General features: G+C 41.4%; 1 protein-coding gene across 1 annotated transcript; it reads left to right on the forward strand.

Moving 5' to 3' along the window:
• The first annotated feature begins 896 nt into the window (after positions 1-896).
• On the forward strand, positions 897-14,986 carry LOC147160999 (insulin receptor substrate 1-B). Its single transcript, XM_086099151.1, has 3 exons — positions 897-1,248; positions 3,005-6,016; positions 9,513-14,986. Exons 1-3 carry the CDS (start codon positions 897-899, stop codon positions 9,518-9,520), a joined length of 3,372 nt encoding a protein of 1,123 aa, XP_085955277.1. The 3' UTR covers positions 9,521-14,986.
• The last annotated feature ends 1,645 nt before the right edge of the window (positions 14,987-16,631 follow it).

A 16,631-nucleotide genomic window follows, 5' to 3' on the forward strand; every position in this document is an offset into this window, starting at 1 on the left:
TAATCAATTACATTTTTTAAATGACCATTTATGCAATATTCCTAGAAAATCCCAATGCCCGCCCTACACTGGTGAGCTATTTTTTAGAACATCCACCTGTGCTATTCACGTGGTCCTTGGGGGCTACCTGGTGCCGACACATAGAACCAAATCCTGCACATGCAGGAATGTGCCTTACTTTGATGAGAGCCAGGAAGTGGATTAGAATCTCTCCAACAGCTAAGTGCCATTTATATGTTTTTCTTTCCCTCGTGTGACTTGAACCATGACCCACTAGTTCTAAAGGTCAAATTAAGTTGACCTGTAACAGTGCTTGGGTTCAAATTTCACCCAAAAGCCAAATATGCTCAGTGCAGTTCATCATTTGCGTTTAAAATATATATTTATATGTTATAAAACTGTAGCGGTCAAATAATATGGACAGTCTGATCCGTCAAATCAGAACGCAATGACAAGTCAATTTTTTCTCTTTTATTGTGGAAAACCGTAACCGGATGTCGCGTTAGAATCCGCCCAACTTGACCTGTGTGTCTGGAGACGGTGGTGGGCAGCCTCAGTCAGACAGGTGGAGGAGAGGAGACGTCTCCAGTCGACTGAGGTGCACCCCACCGTATTTCGGACTTGGATCGGGCAGAACCGGGCCGGACTGCGGAGGGACGCTGTTCGGATCCTCCTGCAACTGCTGGATGGTGCATGGAGGCACGCTCCGGCTCGGTTCCCCATCCTAATCACGGCGCACATGCTTGAACACTTTCGGCGAGGACGCGGTGAGGAGGAGACGGAGGAGGCATGTAGTTGCAATGGATTAATTAACGAGGAGCACATGGACTTGTGCGTTTTTTGACATCGCGAGTGCTTTCTAGTCAAGCGCTGGGAAGGGGGGGGGGGGGGGGGCCATGGAGAACCAAGCTGGCGCCGAGTTGCAGAATTACGAAGACGTGCAGAGAAGCGGCTACCTCCGCAAGCACAAATCAATGCACCGGCGCTTCTTCGTGCTGAGGACGGCCTCGGAACGTGGTCCCGCTCGCTTGGAGTATTACGAGAACGAGAAGAAATTCCGCAGCAAATCTCCCGTGCCCAAGAAAGTGCTGAACCTGGAGACGTGCTTCAACATCAACAAGCGGGCGGATTCCAAGAACAAGCACCTGATCGTGCTCTACACCCGCAGCGAGAGCTTTGCCATCGCCGCCGACAGCGAGGAAGTCCAAAACGAGTGGTACCAAGCCATGCTGGACCTCCAGTGCAATTGTAAGATGGCAAAAGTCGAATCATTGATGTTGCTCTCTCTCTCCGCATCGGGCCCATCCTGCCTTTAGGCTGTTTTTTTTTGCTCCCCATCTGCCCGCATGCACTCCATTTCATTTTATGACCCACGTTGTTCATATTTAGCTCCTAATCTATAGATGAATTAAACGCATCTAATTTGAGGGGATTTCAAAACAATCTAAATCAACTGGATCCAAGTGAACTGGTGCGTTAAGGGGGGCGGCATGTGCTTTTTTTTTGTGCAATTTTGAGATTCGCATACTACCAGCAGCTTAATTCCATCCCGGCAACATATAACACGTAGTAATATTCCAAAGAAGGTGCAGCCGTATTTTTTTTTTGCATGGCGCAGAGGGCATATAGCAACCATCCACGGGATGCATCATATAGCGCTAGCCTATCGCGGAGCACTACCGCTCCAGCCCGTGTTGTTGTTTTTCTGCACAGCCCGCCCGCCTCTAATAACCTACATTTGTGCAGGAGGCGGGCATCGACGTGCATCCATGCTTTCTGCGTGGCTGCATGTTAGAAAGAAGAAAAAAAAAAAAAGGGGGGGGGGGGGAGAAAAAAAAAAGCGTCGTTCTGTGCGGCTCTCCTCGTGTTGTTTACGTTCATGTTTCAACCCCTCCTTTTCCCCTCGCTGTGCACCCACTGACGGGCTTTCCCAGCCCTGCATGCACTAAACATGAACGCTGCGAGATGACTGATGGATGGTCAGAGTACCATTTTGTTAAAAAAAAAAAAAAAAAAAAAAGATGTCTCAGACTCGGAGCTTTATTAATACGCCTTTGTTGAATTAATCTGTTTAATCTGCTTGGATTTATGGGTTTCTGCATATCGGCTGGAGCTGACCAAATAGTTTCTTCGCACATATTTAATATATGGATTCAAATCATGACGTTGGCGTGTTCTCCCCAGGTACGGTGAACCCAAACGTATTCCACATCCCGCTGAGGGGGCGAACATTTTTGCGAGTGTTTGCGCAGTCAGCGAATGTTGATTTCTCATCAGGGTTCGTCCAAGGTTGCAATGTTCGATTAAGGTTCAGAATTTCCTTGCGACAAGAAAAAACATCAAAAACATTAGTACGTTTAGTGAACCTTGCAAATTTGAATGAACCCTGAGGAGAAATTAACTTTCGCTACCGTCACAAATTTTATCTTAAATTAGTAATATTTACTTAAAAAAAAAGTTTTGAGTTTATTTTTACCAGTTTATTAAAAAAAAACAAAAAAACGTTACTTGAGTTGAGATGCAAACTCATGACCTTCAGCTTGGTGTGTCCAAAATGAGATTAAAATAAATAAATAAAACAGGTCTCTTGGAGGATTCCACCTGACACCATCAATATACTAACACATACCAGGAATGGCTCAGGTGGTAGAGTGTGGTCTCAGTTTCTCCAAACCTAAAGTTTGTGGGTTCGTTCCTCAACCCCTGAGTAGCTTTCTTTTTTTTTTTTTTTAAATATTAAATAAACTGGTAAAATGTCCCCAAACTCTCCTTGTAAAATGTATCTAGAATTTCTGAGTGAAAAAAACGTTACTATTTTTTTCAAGTAAATATGACCGTTTTTATTTTGATTTTACAGTGATACCTACCAATCGCTAACTTAGCAAATGGGCTTTAGAAGTTTTCAGTAATATCTTACTATTTTTAGGGTTATCTATATTTCCAATCACCTTTTGGGAAAAGGTGTTATGTTATGTTAATCCTTGTCCCTTCTTTTCATTTTCAGGTAAATCTCCTGAAGATTATGGCAGTAGTGGGGAGTGTAGCTCTCCGTCTCCAATTCCAACTTTCAAGGAAGTGTGGCAGGTTAAAGTTTGGCCAAAGGGTCTTGGACACGCCAGGAACTTAGTAGGGATCTACCGCCTGTGCCTAACTGACAAGACAGTCAACTTTGTCAAGCTCAACTCCGATGTGGCAGCTGTGGTGCTGCAGCTGATGAATGTTCGCCGATGTGGTCATTCAGAGAACTTTTTCTTCATCGAGGTGGGTCGTTCAGCCATAACCGGACCCGGAGAGTTTTGGATGCAAGTGGATGATTCAGTGGTGGCTCAGAACATGCACGAGACCTTGCTGGAAGCCATGAAAGCGCTAAGCGAGGAGTTCCGTCAACGCAGTAAGTCTCAGTCCGTGGGCACATCGTGTGGCGGCGGAACTGCTTCAAACCCCATCAGTGTTCCGAGTCGCCGACATCATCCGAATCTGCCCCCCAGTCAGGTGGGCTTCACCAGGCGAGCCCGTACGGAGACTCCGGGTGGTAGCAGTACCAGCACCTCGCCAACATCACGCCATGGATTTCCGCGGGCCCGAACGGCTAGCATCGGGGCCCGGTCGGAGGAGAGCGGAGCAAGTACCAGGTCAACATGGGCCAGCTCCAGCCCGAGTCTTAATGGATCCTGCTCGACGACACCAACACTCAGGCCCAAGCCCACTAGGGCCCCCACCCCTGCAAAGATTACCCTCAGCCTTGCGCGCTACACGCCTAACCCCGCTCCCTCTCCCGCCCCGAGTCTCTCCTCCAGCTCTGGTCACGGATCCGAGTGTGGTCTCGTGGGCGCGGCAGCGGGTGGCATGACGGTGTGTTCCTACCCCCGTGTGTCTCAGAGAGTTTCTGTTTCGGGCTCACCGAGCGACTACGGGTCCTCTGACGAATACGGTTCCAGCCCTGGTGAACACTCCCTGCTCATGCCCAGCATGGCTGCCCATCACGGGCACGGAGAAGGGCCCTCAAGCTACATAGTCATGGGTCAGCGAGAGGGTCTCCTCGCTTCCCATCATCGCTCCAAAGGCAGGCGCATTCTGCGGCGCTCATCCAGTCGGGATTCTGAGGCAGAACGAAGACTGCTAAGTAAGAGAGCTTCTCTGCCTTTGGCCACCCACGAACGACTCGCTCCGCATCGAAAAGACGAGGACGAGGACGAGGAAGAATATGCCGTAATGTCACAGAGCGCGAGCAGAGAAGGCGCTGGCAGCTTGGCAGCGGGGTGTGGGCGCGGTGATGTGGCGGGGGAAAACAGAAAGCGGTTCGACAAAAGGAGAGAAGCGGACACAAGAGCTCCTTCGGACAGCGGCTACATGTCAATGCTGCCCGGAGTCACGTCGCCAGCTGCGGACGATGAGTACATGGCCATGACGCCCAACAATAGCGTGTCCCCGCCTCAGCACATGCGGCAGCCGAGTACAGAGGGTTACATGGTCATGTCCCCGAATAGTAGCGTCTCCACAGAGTTGCATGGGATGGGAATGTGGGACGGCAGGGGGAGCATGGAGAGCCGGGTTGCTAGCGACTACATGAACATCTCGCCCGTCACGAGCCGCTCTGCCTGTAGCACGCCACCTTCCCACCCTGAACAGCACCAACTGCAGCCAAAAATGTTCAATTCCTACTTCTCTCTGCCCCGTGCTTATCAGCATACCCTCTACAGTCGCTTTGAGGAGGATCTAAACAAAGGGGAGTGCAAAAAGGACAGCAGCGATAGCGCCGGAATGAGCGGGGGAGCGGGTTACAGCAAGAGAAACAAAACGGCAGCCGCCCCTACGGGGGGCTTTCAACTCTCCATGTCTTCCTCGTCTTTCTCCTCAAGCTCGGCCAGCAGCGAAAGCCTGGAGGACAAGTCCACATCAGCAGGGAAAGGGTTAAGTTTGTACAAGAGTGCAGGGACGTGCGCCAAAGACGGTCGCCATCTCCAAAAACGCGGATCGAGCTGCAAGAGCCCAAAGCAGCAAAGGAGGGGCCGCCCCCTCAGTATGTCTTCAGACATTGCTAAAGCTAACACCTTGCCCCGAGTCAAAGAGAATCTGCCCCCAATGGCGCCTCACAACGTTGGCGAGTATGTCAGTATCGTTTTCAAGGAAGACAATAAATATAAGGACGGAAGACGCGCAGGGTCAGATCGAGCGCATGGAACCCTTCGGCCCTCGAACCAGCCCCTCCTTGTTCCTGATAACGCTGCTAACCTTCCTCGTAGCTTCTCCGCGCCGTTGTCCACCTCCGCTGAGTATGTCAGCATGGATGTCGGGAAGTCGTCAACACCCTTAAGGTCGACATTCAGCCCCCCGCAGGGTCCACCAGCTGTCGCCCCCAAGGGTCGACTTGAACATGGCACATCATCTCCTCTGGCAACGGAAGGAAACTCTGCCTATCGATCCAAAGCAAAGATGGCAGGAGACGCCCTTAATTCGTTCATTGACAGCAACATTTCAGATCCCGGCCTTTCAGCGAGACCTGCCGCCCACTCAGGTCCACTTTTATCCATGGAGGAGGAAAAAGGGTTGGGGTTTTCTCCTGTCAAGACCTTCCAGTCTCCTGAGCACGGCGGCAGACTTGTCCGAGCCGACGCCCCGGGTCGGCGGGGCCACCACTCAGAGACCTTTAACTCCCCTCCCTCTGCACCTCGACACCCACCCTCCGCCACCAACGTCTACCCAGAGGGCGGCCAGCCGGCGGGCCACCGGCACACTTTGGACTGCTCGCTGTGGGAAAGTGGTCAGGCTGCTCGTTTGTCTGACACGCCGCCTCCACAAGCCTCCGCTGAACAAGGCCTCAACTATATTGACCTTGACTTGGCCATTAAGGAGAGCCCTCAAGCGGGAGCTGAGCGTTCCTCTGCCGCCTACAACATTGGCGCAGGCGCTATGGGCGGCGGCGGCGGCGGCTCGAGCCTCAATACGTACGCCAGTATTGACTTCTATAAGTCGGAGGAACTGAGAGCACACCAAATTGGCAGACAGGATGATCAAGGTAAGGGCTCAAAGGGCCACCGGTGAATTAATTTGGATTTTATTTATGTATTTTGTTGTTTTCAGAACAACTTGAATTCCAGCTACAGTACACCTCCGCTTTTCGCGGATAATTGGGACCAACATACACTGTAAAAAAAAAAAAAAGTTGGGTAAAAAAAATAACCCAAATTGGGGCACACATGAACTGACCCAACTTTTTGAGTTATTTAACAAATTAAATTAATAATCCACAAAGGGTTGTTTGTGGGTTATTCGTTTGACCCAACCATAACCCAACTGAAGTTGGTAAAAAATGAACCGACCCAAATTTTTGAGTTATTTAATCTGAAACGTTGGTTCAAATTAGATGAAAACAAACAAAGCAACCCGATTTGTTGGGTTGTTTTGTGGGTTACTCGTTTGACCCAACTTTTTGAGTTATTTAACCCCAAAATTTGGGTCAGAATAATTCAACAGCCCACAAAAATAAAAATTTTGGGTTTGTTTTTGTGGATTGTTCATTTGATCTGACTTTTTGGGTTAATTGAATGACCCAAAAAGTAGGGCTGGTACTTTTTGGACACAATTTGGGTTATTTTTTTGCCCAACGGTTTTTAGATAAAACCCTCAAAATTGTTGATTGTTATATGTATCAGAACAACTCAAGAGTTGGGTCACACTGATCCAAGTAACGGGTCGGTCCAATTTTTTTTTTACCAAAACTGGGTTATTTTTGACCCAGTAGTTTTTAAGGGTGTTAGTAATCACTTTTGACCAAATGACTGAGGGGCAACATTTGCTGCAATGAATCTCCAACGTCAACAATTCCAAACTATCAGGTTATAAAACATTTGGATCACGTTGCTTAATGCCAACCGAGAGACAAAACTTGCGTTTGGCTCTCAGTCAGCCGCGTACATTGGAGTGCCTCGTCTCTTAAACTGCGGGTTGTCTGCAAGGTCTCTTATTATGACAAGTGGGTGTCGAGTGAGAGCGCAGCCAATTGATGTGTCTGCTGCCGGTAATGAGCCTTTCACATAAAAGGTGATAGACAGAGGGGAACACGGGCCAGGTATTTGTGTTTGCGTGTGGGCGAGCCGTCGACCGCAGCGGTTCACGCGGCAACCTCTCCCGGTCCTCCGCGTCACGTCATGCCATGCACGGGCTCAAAGTCATGCAATGGTTAATGGTTTTGATGGATAGTCTCGTGTTCTGAAGCACATTAGAGATGAGTGGCTCGCTCGTTTCAAGAAATATCTTTGAGGTGCGAATTTACACTAACCTGACACTTCCATCAGGTGCGCCTATTGAGAGGTATCATATGTCACATTTTACAATAGAATTGCTCAGTTTTGTTTGTTATTGTGGTTATAGTTTATAATTGCTTTTGGGGGAGTGCCTCTGTATCTCTCTTTCTCATGTGGTACCCAAAAAATGCCTTGCAGTTCTGCCACCACCGCACAACCGTAATCATAAGTATTTTCAATGAACCTCTCTCCAGCAGTGAAAATGAAGCATTGTGAGCTTTGGAAATACAAAATTGTTGATAGTGGCTGTGCTGTGAAAATGTGCAGGAGCGTCATTTGTAGCAGCCGAGGAGTGTACATTACACTATAGAAAGCCAAGGGCATCAAATATTCATCAGGAACACACAATTTGTGCCTCTTATTTATTCAGACAATTCATATTTGCATAATTGATTCATCTAATGCATGTGTGTGATCATAATACTGTAATTGCCTACTTATTGCGACTGGGGACGGCCTGTTTATGCATTTAACACGAAGAAAAAATGGAAAAGCTCGTGAAATATTCGGCCAGCAGCTCCTATACATTTTTTTTCCTCTGAGATTGTGGATTGGCTGTGCTGTTTCTAGTATATGCTACATGTTGTTATACGCGTATGTTAAAGCTCGTGTGCACCGGCTATTCCATGCACAACAATGAGTGCCTCATCGCTCGCACAACGTTGCTAATTACGCTCAGCAATTATATTGGAATGACGTCCAAGTGAAATGTTTAATGAACATCATAAGTGAATTCAGATGTTTGTTTTCATTAAGTCAGATTTGCATCAAGAGAAAAGTGTTCTGCAGAATTCTGGAGGAAAAGTACAGGTTGGTTTAGTGTTGACCCGAATGACCCTCTCTCACGTTTATTTCATTTACTTACATTAATTAAGTATGCAGCACAACATCTGTCACCTTTTTCTAGGGCTTAAAAACACCATGGCCAGAATGAATACTAACCTTCAGCAGACTTGTTTTCTTGTTTAAATATAGCACAAGGCAGTAATGATGGGCGCCTGCGTTGCTGAATCGCAGCTGATGTTTTTGAACAAAAAGCCTTATTGTGGTTGTACTCGTCGACATCCGATTTGTCTGGATGTAGAATTTAGAAATTTCCCATATTAAATAATGGAAATTGAATTAGTCAAACTGTTGTAAACCGTAAAACATTTAATTAAAACAGGATTTCTTTTTTTTTTTTACTAACATTCTTAATTGATAACTGCAAGTGTAAAAATATGTTTGAAAACATTTACCAGCATTTTCAACCTTAAAGCCCAAGTAAAGTGAAAATAAATGTCTCCTAAATTTGACACACAACATAAAAGAACCCGAGCAAATTTGAATGTAAAAAAATAAAAAATAAAAGCCAAATACATCAAATATGGCTTCACAATCATGAGATTGTGTCAACCGAGGCGCTAGCTAGCTCGCAAGCTAGCTCGCAAGCTAACATGCTTCCATTCCACCATTTTTCTCAGCGCATGTCCCCGCATCACTTTGCTTAGGATAGGAATTTAAATAACACCACTTTGCTGATTTATAAATGATGGCATCCAAGAAAGATACAATTTAGTGGCGTAGGCGTAGCTAGCTAGCTAACTGAAATCCAACTAATACATATTTTAGAAAAAGAAAAACAGACCTATTAAACGTGTGTATTTTTTTTTTTTAGTTCCTCGCCATCTTTTTCCTCTTAGGGAGGGACAGGAGCAAATGGTCAGCCCGAGTCAAGTTGATGTATGGGCACTTTTATCCATAAGTGTCCCCTGAGGTACAAACTCGTTGCTTTATGAGGCTATTCTTTAATAAAGAGAGGGTCGTTTAGTCTCAGCGGATCACTTTGGGGCACATTCGCGGCCACCGCAAGCTGATTATTGCGACGCTCATTTGTTTTCTTGATAGCGTGGAGCCGATGCAATTGCATCATATTAACACGTGTGCCACTTTGCAAAGGGGGCTCTTATCATTAAAATCATTTTAGAAAGATATCACGCATCATGTGATGTTTACACAAGGAGTCACAAATGAAATGTTTAGAAGAAGAAGAACTAGGCGACCTTTTTGGACGCTACATACCCGGATGGACCCTTAGCGACTATAACAATAAATGCAGCGTGAATAAGAATCCAAATAATAACAATAAAAAGTGAAAACGGTGTGATCTATTGTTTCCTAAAAGGCCCATTTTTAAATTCCGACTTGTGTTTGATTGTTTTCCTACAGATTGTTGATTTGTGCTCAAGTCTACGATGGAAGCAGCGTGACGCCGAGTCCAAAAAAAAAAAAACTGGAACTCTGGGAAACCATTCCTCATCCGTCTGCCATGTTCTGACAACCAAACATGTGCCAAACACACACACACACACACATGGGCAAGGAAACTATCTGTTTGTATGCCTTGCTTTGATCACCGTGAACTTGATAAAGGATTATGTGCGATTATGTGGGTTCACAGTTCGGCTTTATGTCCATTTGACACGATTAAAGCACTTTGACAATCGGGCAAAGCCATAAAGTGGGTAAAAATGTCACACGTTTGCTTCGATGGCCTCCAAGATTGACATCATTGTGATTGGTAGCTAAGCAAATGTAATGAAATGTGATCGTTCAAGGCTCAGTAGCGACGTCCATTTTGTTTATGGAGTCTTATTGCAGCTTGCAGTCCCGAAAGGCTTTGTTTTTGTCCTGTGCGCAGCACCATCCTTTGTCTATTTTCTGAAAACGTGTCAAGGGAATATGGCTTGCACACAATTATACACTTTGTCATTGTTTTCAATTTCATACATACAGGTGCCATTCAAAGCCATAATGTTACTTCAGGACATTTCTTTAGCTGTAAAAAAAAAAAAGTAAAACAAAACAAAAAAAGTTTGTTTTCCTACTTTGTCTGTGTCTTTAAATTTGGACACAACTGAGTTGTTGGTCCAAGTTTGATAAAATAATTAAAAAAAAAAAGAATTATTTTAGAAGAAAAAAAAACAGTTATACAAGTTAACACAAATGAAACTGCAAAAGAGTAAAACTAATAAATCAAATTAAGTAAAGGTCCCTGGCAGACACGTAGAGTGATACCGTCCGTCGCTAAACCATTTGAGCATTTATTCAATATCCTACCCTTTGTCCTCGCTAGTTCGACAATTCAGCACACTAGTACAATCAATGTTTTACTCGTGACGTTTTGTCCACTCTTCTAGCTGACGACATCATGAAAGTGACTTGAAATTCGAATTGTATTCCCGGCACTCTACTAATTGGCAATAGGGCAAGAGCATATTCGTACCAGGCTTATAATAGTATAATATTGTTCATTATATATTTTTTATTTTGTTTGTCAAATTCAGTTAGTTTAAATTATGTTTTAGAGCAGGTTTGTTCGTTTTTTTAAATTAAATATTTACGGTAAGTGTTCATTTTAATTATTTTTTTTATTGTTCTTTTTTTATGGAGTATTTAAGTGCTAAGTGATAAACCCTGGAAGCTCATGTATGATATTAATTGACAAAGACAAAAACTTTCGCTATAATTAGTTAGTTTATAGTTTTACAAAGATGTCGTTTAAGGTATTCATAAAAAATAAATAAATCATCTTTCGAAAATGTGTTTTCAAATTGAGTTTATTTAATTAGTTTCCGTGAGCTATAATAGCCTTGACTTAATACACAGACAATTCAGCACACTAGTAGATATGGAATAAACGTTTATACAACTCTTTTGATGATGAATTAAGCAGTAAATTCCACCCGTTTTAAAAAAATATTTATTCATTTTCAGGGGGCGGCCATTTTGCCACTTGCTGTCGACTGAAAAGGACATCAAAGTTGCTCATGGCTTAGGTAACAACCAATCATAGCTCACCTGTTTTGAAGCTGAGCCGTGATTGGCCGTTTCCTGAGCCCCGTTGACAACAACGATGATGTCATTTTAAGTCGACGACAAGTGGCAAAATGGCCGCCCCATGAAAAAGAATTTTTTTGCTGCTTAATTCATCTCCCACAAACGCAATTTATAATCAGAATGCCGCGTTTGGACTGGTGGGGGCACATACAACATATTGTTGTAAAGAAAATGTTTGTGTTGATGACTTCCTGTTTATGTGTTTAACAGGAATTTGAGCTTTGTGGTTGTTTCATTGGTTTGTATTGTTAAAGAAATTGGTACTCAATATTTCTGCCAGGACAGCAAAGGATTTAGTAGTTCAGTGGCGAGAATCGTCATTTCGGGCCACTTCTGGTGTTTTCACGCACAATTCAACCCGACGCTTATACAGCTTCTGATGTGATTCAATTAAGCATCTCCTGTCAAGTCCCCACTCTAAGATGCATTATTGCCAGTTGCCAAGGCTTTTTATGCTGCATGCATGCTGGTACAAACAGTGCATAACAATTGGCAAATTTGCATAAAATTCTTCTGCAGCATTGTTGGTCAGCGTGTCCTCAGTATAACGGAACGAACCTCACACAAACTGAATTCTACAGTGGTGCAAAAGTTGCCTTCAGTCCAAAAAAAATACAAAATAAAAAAAAATATATAGAAAAATAATAATACTGTACAGTTAGATACATTACAGGCAATTTTAGAAGGTCCTGATTTAGTGGACATTATTTTATGGCAACTGTTTTTTTTTTTTTTTTTTTCATATATCTGACTGTATATTGTTCATAATACAGTATACAAGAAAACAGCATTTAAAACACTGCAGCTTGTTTTTTCCTCATTCGCATAACAGTTTACATAAATATAATGTGACACGTTATTTAAGAAATACACTATACATACAGTATTTTGATTAATACTATTTAGCCTAGATATCTATATACTCTTTTATAAAGTGCCTCTTTTTCGATTGTAGCTGTTTTACACAGGTAATCTTAAAATGGGTTGTAAAATACGGGGAAAAAAAGAGTAAACAAACACATTGATATCAGTTTAAAAAAAATGAAAATAAATTGCCTTACTTGTTTATCTGAAACGTGAAAATATTTTTTACTTTTTTTTGGCGGGGGGGGGGGGGGGTGCCTAACAATTAAGCCACTATGTAAGCATTCCCTCATTCTTATTTGTCAAATTGAGTTTTGGCCCAACAAAGTGAAGCAAAAAAAATAAATAAAAAAAATCTGAATACGGGCTGATATTTAATCCGAAAAAATGTTACCGACAACATGAGGATTCTAAATTGTCTTCATTTGAATCATAAAACTTTCTGCATTTTTTATTTTTTATTTTTACCTGACAGCTGTCATTCTCTTGTATATAAAATACAAACAAAGCAGGCTCATATTGGACTGCAAATGAAATGTATGTATTGATTTTTTGCTTGTGGTGTATTTTGAACCTCAAAGCAAACACGAGTGGCGGTCATTTGAACTCTTCAGAGCAGCTAAGTGTTTACCTGGGCTAGAACACTACGAACACGCTTGTGTGATTTTTTTCTTTTCTTTCTTTCTATATTTGGATGTGGATTCAGTCCCCAAATTGTGTGACTAGTGCTCCTTTCTGTCTACTCAAACCCAAGACCTGGTCCGGTCTTCACATAAGCCACTATTTGTATTGTTTCTATTAGTTATGCTGCTGTGGGATTGCCAAATTGCCAAACAATCAATAATACAGTTTGACGAGGAGAGCATTTGTAAACAAATCTGATTTCAAAGTGCTACGGGGCCAAAATATGTTTTTAATTTTTTTCACAATACATTTTTAAGGAGTGTTTTTTATGAAGTTTGTGTGAGTTTGTGACTGGTTTGCGTACCATACCCAGATCCAGTCAAGTCTGGTTTGGTCCAGTTCCAGCTTCAATGAAACATTCAACAAAATGTACAATAAATGGAGATCTACTGTATCTACATGGTTCAAAACAAACGTCAGTACACAATGATGTCGAAGGCTTCAGTAACAAACTCAGCATGTTTCTGGTTATGTGTATACAGGGTACAAGGGAAGAAGGCTTTCTCGATGTATTTTTCACACTGGTATCTTTTTTCCCACATTTAGAATCATATTTGTGACAAGTTTTCTGGGGGGCGGGGGGAGATTACACTCAAGCTGAAAATTATTCAAACCAAATATTTAATTAACTCATTCACTGCCATTGACGGCTATTGACGTCAAAAATTAATTTGAACTATTTCTATTAGTTTCACATTTTTTTCCCCCCCACTTTTGTTAATAAGAGTGTGACAACCTAGATTTTTTGTATTGTACATTTAGAATGGATATAAAATTTGTGATTCATCGTTGAGTTAACTATGCGATTAATTACTATTAAAACATTTAATCGTTTGACGCCCCTAATTTTTTATTATCTTTTGTTTTTTTATTAGGGGCATCAGGCGATTATTTTTTTTTTTATTGTAATTAATCACATGACTTCACTAGTTAACTCAAGATTAATCACAAATTTTACATCTGTTCTAAATGTACAATACATTTTTTTTTCTAGGTTTTCTTACTCTTGTTAACAAAAGTGAGGGGGGGAGGGTTTTAAACTACTAGAAATAGTTCAAATGATTTTTTGACGTCTATAGCCGTCAATGGCAGTTAATGAGTTAAAGTATATTTCATGTGTTGAGTGAGTATACGCTGACTGGAAATACTCCCCCCCCCCCCTCAAAAAGTGACAAATAACATTGGTAAATTATATTTTTCTAAATATTCACCATTGTTGTCTCTCAACGCGACTTCTTACAGACAATTTCGTCTGTCACTTCCAGTTAAAAGAGACACATTCGGCAAATACAGTAGACATAAAAAGTCTACACACCCCTGAAATTGTTCCATCGGTTAAATCATTTAAATCAGAATAGCCCACCACTGCCAATCGTTTGTGCTTCAGAATAACAACTTGACTGCTTGACACCCAACAGTAGAATTCAACTAACTCGTTATTTTAATTGAAGTGGTCCTTTATAATAATCTATTTGTTATTCCTTTAGCGCTACTCACCTAATTAGGGATTACGGAGCCATTCTGATTGTACCTCATAATCTGAGGACCATGCAGACAAAAAAAAGCAGTTGGTAGTTAAACCCCCTCACAGTCTAAGAGCACGACAGGACGTCATCCCATACGTGGAAAATATCAATAAAAAAAGCTCTTAATTGTAAATCTGCTTCCGAGCGAAGGACCGGACTCTAAGTGTGGGAAATGATACCGTATGTACAATCAGGATAGCGTCTGTAATTACAATGAAAGAGCATTCTATGTATTTTAAATTTGTTGATACTACTTTGATATCGATGTACAAAGACTGAACGTGAACTATGTAAAATATTATGTGTATAAAGGAGTTCACTGATGAAGGTCGGGGTGGGACAGTCGGGGGTGCGTGGGGTTCATTCAATTCATGACAAATTGTTTCCAAACAGAATATTGACGATACTTGTCTGTGATGTAGACAACCTCAATGTTTTTTTTTTTGTTTAAAAAAAATATATATATAAAAAGGCAACGTGGGGAAAAAAAAGGACGTTTGTTTGTGAGTTTTTTTTTATCGACCATGTGTTCAAAGTCAATATTGCAACATTTACATTTAGTGAGCGCAGACGCTAGTCGGACTTTTGAAGGTATTAGCCAGACTTTATGTTTTTAATCCCAGACTCCTCTGGCCTAACAGATGGTATTTTGGCAAGATCATAGCATGACAAAGGTGCCTTTTACTCAGTTGAACGTTTGTCACATTAGGCTGGGCACATAATGATGGAAGAAAAATGATTAATGTGGTGACGTGTATTGCCTTCCCTGAGTGTCGTTTAAGTTATTTATTGACTCCCCAGTTGAAGTTTACTATCAAACTAAACACATAAATTAAATACAACACATACTTTTTTTAGAAACATCGCCAATGCTAATGCTAATGCAAACTGTGAATGGGAAATCCTATTGACAGGCTAAAAGAAACTTAGCATTGTGTTCCGGAAGAGATATAACAAATATTTATATTATTTTATAATTTATTTTATATTATTTTTTTTTTTTATCTATGTATCTCAATGTATGCACTGCTCCACACTGCCCCTACGAGGCCAAGTTGTTTATTGCTATTATTTTAGTATAATTATTATTTGACCTGTATTTGTTACTAATTTATTTCCAGATTTTTTCTTTTATTTAAAGTTCAACTATGGTAGGTGAAAATATATTAAGGTTTGAAATAATTGAATAATTATGTTTATTAAGTCATTCACTGCCATTGACGGCTATAGACGTCAAAAATTCATTTGAACTATTTCCATTAGTTGAACTTTTTTTTCTCACTTTTGTTAACAAGAGTATGAAAACCGAGGGAAAAAATGATTGTACATCGTGAGTTAACTAGTGAAGTCATGCGATTAATTACAATAAAAACATTTAATCACCTGAAACGGTTAAAAAAAGAAAAAGAAAAGATTAAAAATTAGGGGCGTCAGGCGATTAAATTTTTTAATTGTAATTAATCGCATGACAAATTTGTTTTTTTCACACTGGTATATTTTTTCCCACATTTAGAATCATATTTGTGACAAGTTTTCTGGGGGGAAGATTACACTCAAGCTGAAAATTATTCAAACCAAATATTGAATTAACTCATTCACTGCCATTCACGTCAAAAATTCATTTGAACTATTTCTATTAATTTCACATTTTTCCCCCACTTTTGTTAACAAGAGTGTGACAACCTAGAATTTTTTTTATTGTACATTTAGAACGGATATAAAATTTGTGATTAATCGTGAGTTAACTAGTGAAGTCATGCCATTAATTACTATTAAAAATGTAATCGTCTGACGCCCCTAATTTGTATTAATCTTTCCTTTTCTTTTTTATTATTAGGGGCATCAGGCGATTATTATTATTTTTATTGTAATTATTCAAATGACTTCACTAGTTAACTCATGATTAATCACAAATTTTATATCTGTTCTAAATGTACAATATTCCCCCCCCTAGGTTTTCATACTCTTGTTAACAAAAGTGGAAAAAAAAGTCAAACGAAAATAAATAGTTCAAATGAATTTTTGACGACTATAGCCGTCAATGGAAGTGAATGAATTAATCAGCCCTACATGCAATAATTGCTAAATCATAACCACGGCTACTTCATGTCATGTTTTGGGTTCTGTTTTCCTTGTGTGTTTCCCTTGGTCTTGTTTAAGTGTGATCCTGCCCTTCCTCGTGCTAACTAAGCACTTTTGTTGCCCGCGCAGCCATACTGTGACTTCAGATGCTTTGTTAAAAGTCACCTTCCAACTTTCAAGTAGATGAAGCCATAAAGAGGTCAATACAACTGTTGTGTACACACCATTAAGAAATCCATCTGCCACATCAATATTTTTAGTGACATGACACCTGCACATTGACCCCCGTGCA

Source organism: Leptonotus elevatus, chromosome 16, assembly GCF_054856555.1.
Source record: "Leptonotus elevatus isolate MCC_2025b chromosome 16, RoL_Lele_1.0, whole genome shotgun sequence".
In the NCBI taxonomy this organism is placed as follows: domain Eukaryota; kingdom Metazoa; phylum Chordata; class Actinopteri; order Syngnathiformes; family Syngnathidae; genus Leptonotus; species Leptonotus elevatus.

Excerpts from the sequence above, each read along its gene's own strand:
- LOC147160999 (XM_086099151.1), top strand. The coding sequence starts at position 897 with ATGGAGAACCAAGCTGGCGCCGAGTTGCAGAATTACGAAGACGTGCAG. Across the intron at positions 1,249-3,004 it reads GCTGGACCTCCAGTGCAATT|GTAAATCTCCTGAAGATTAT; the intron begins GTAAGATGGCAA and ends TTTCATTTTCAG.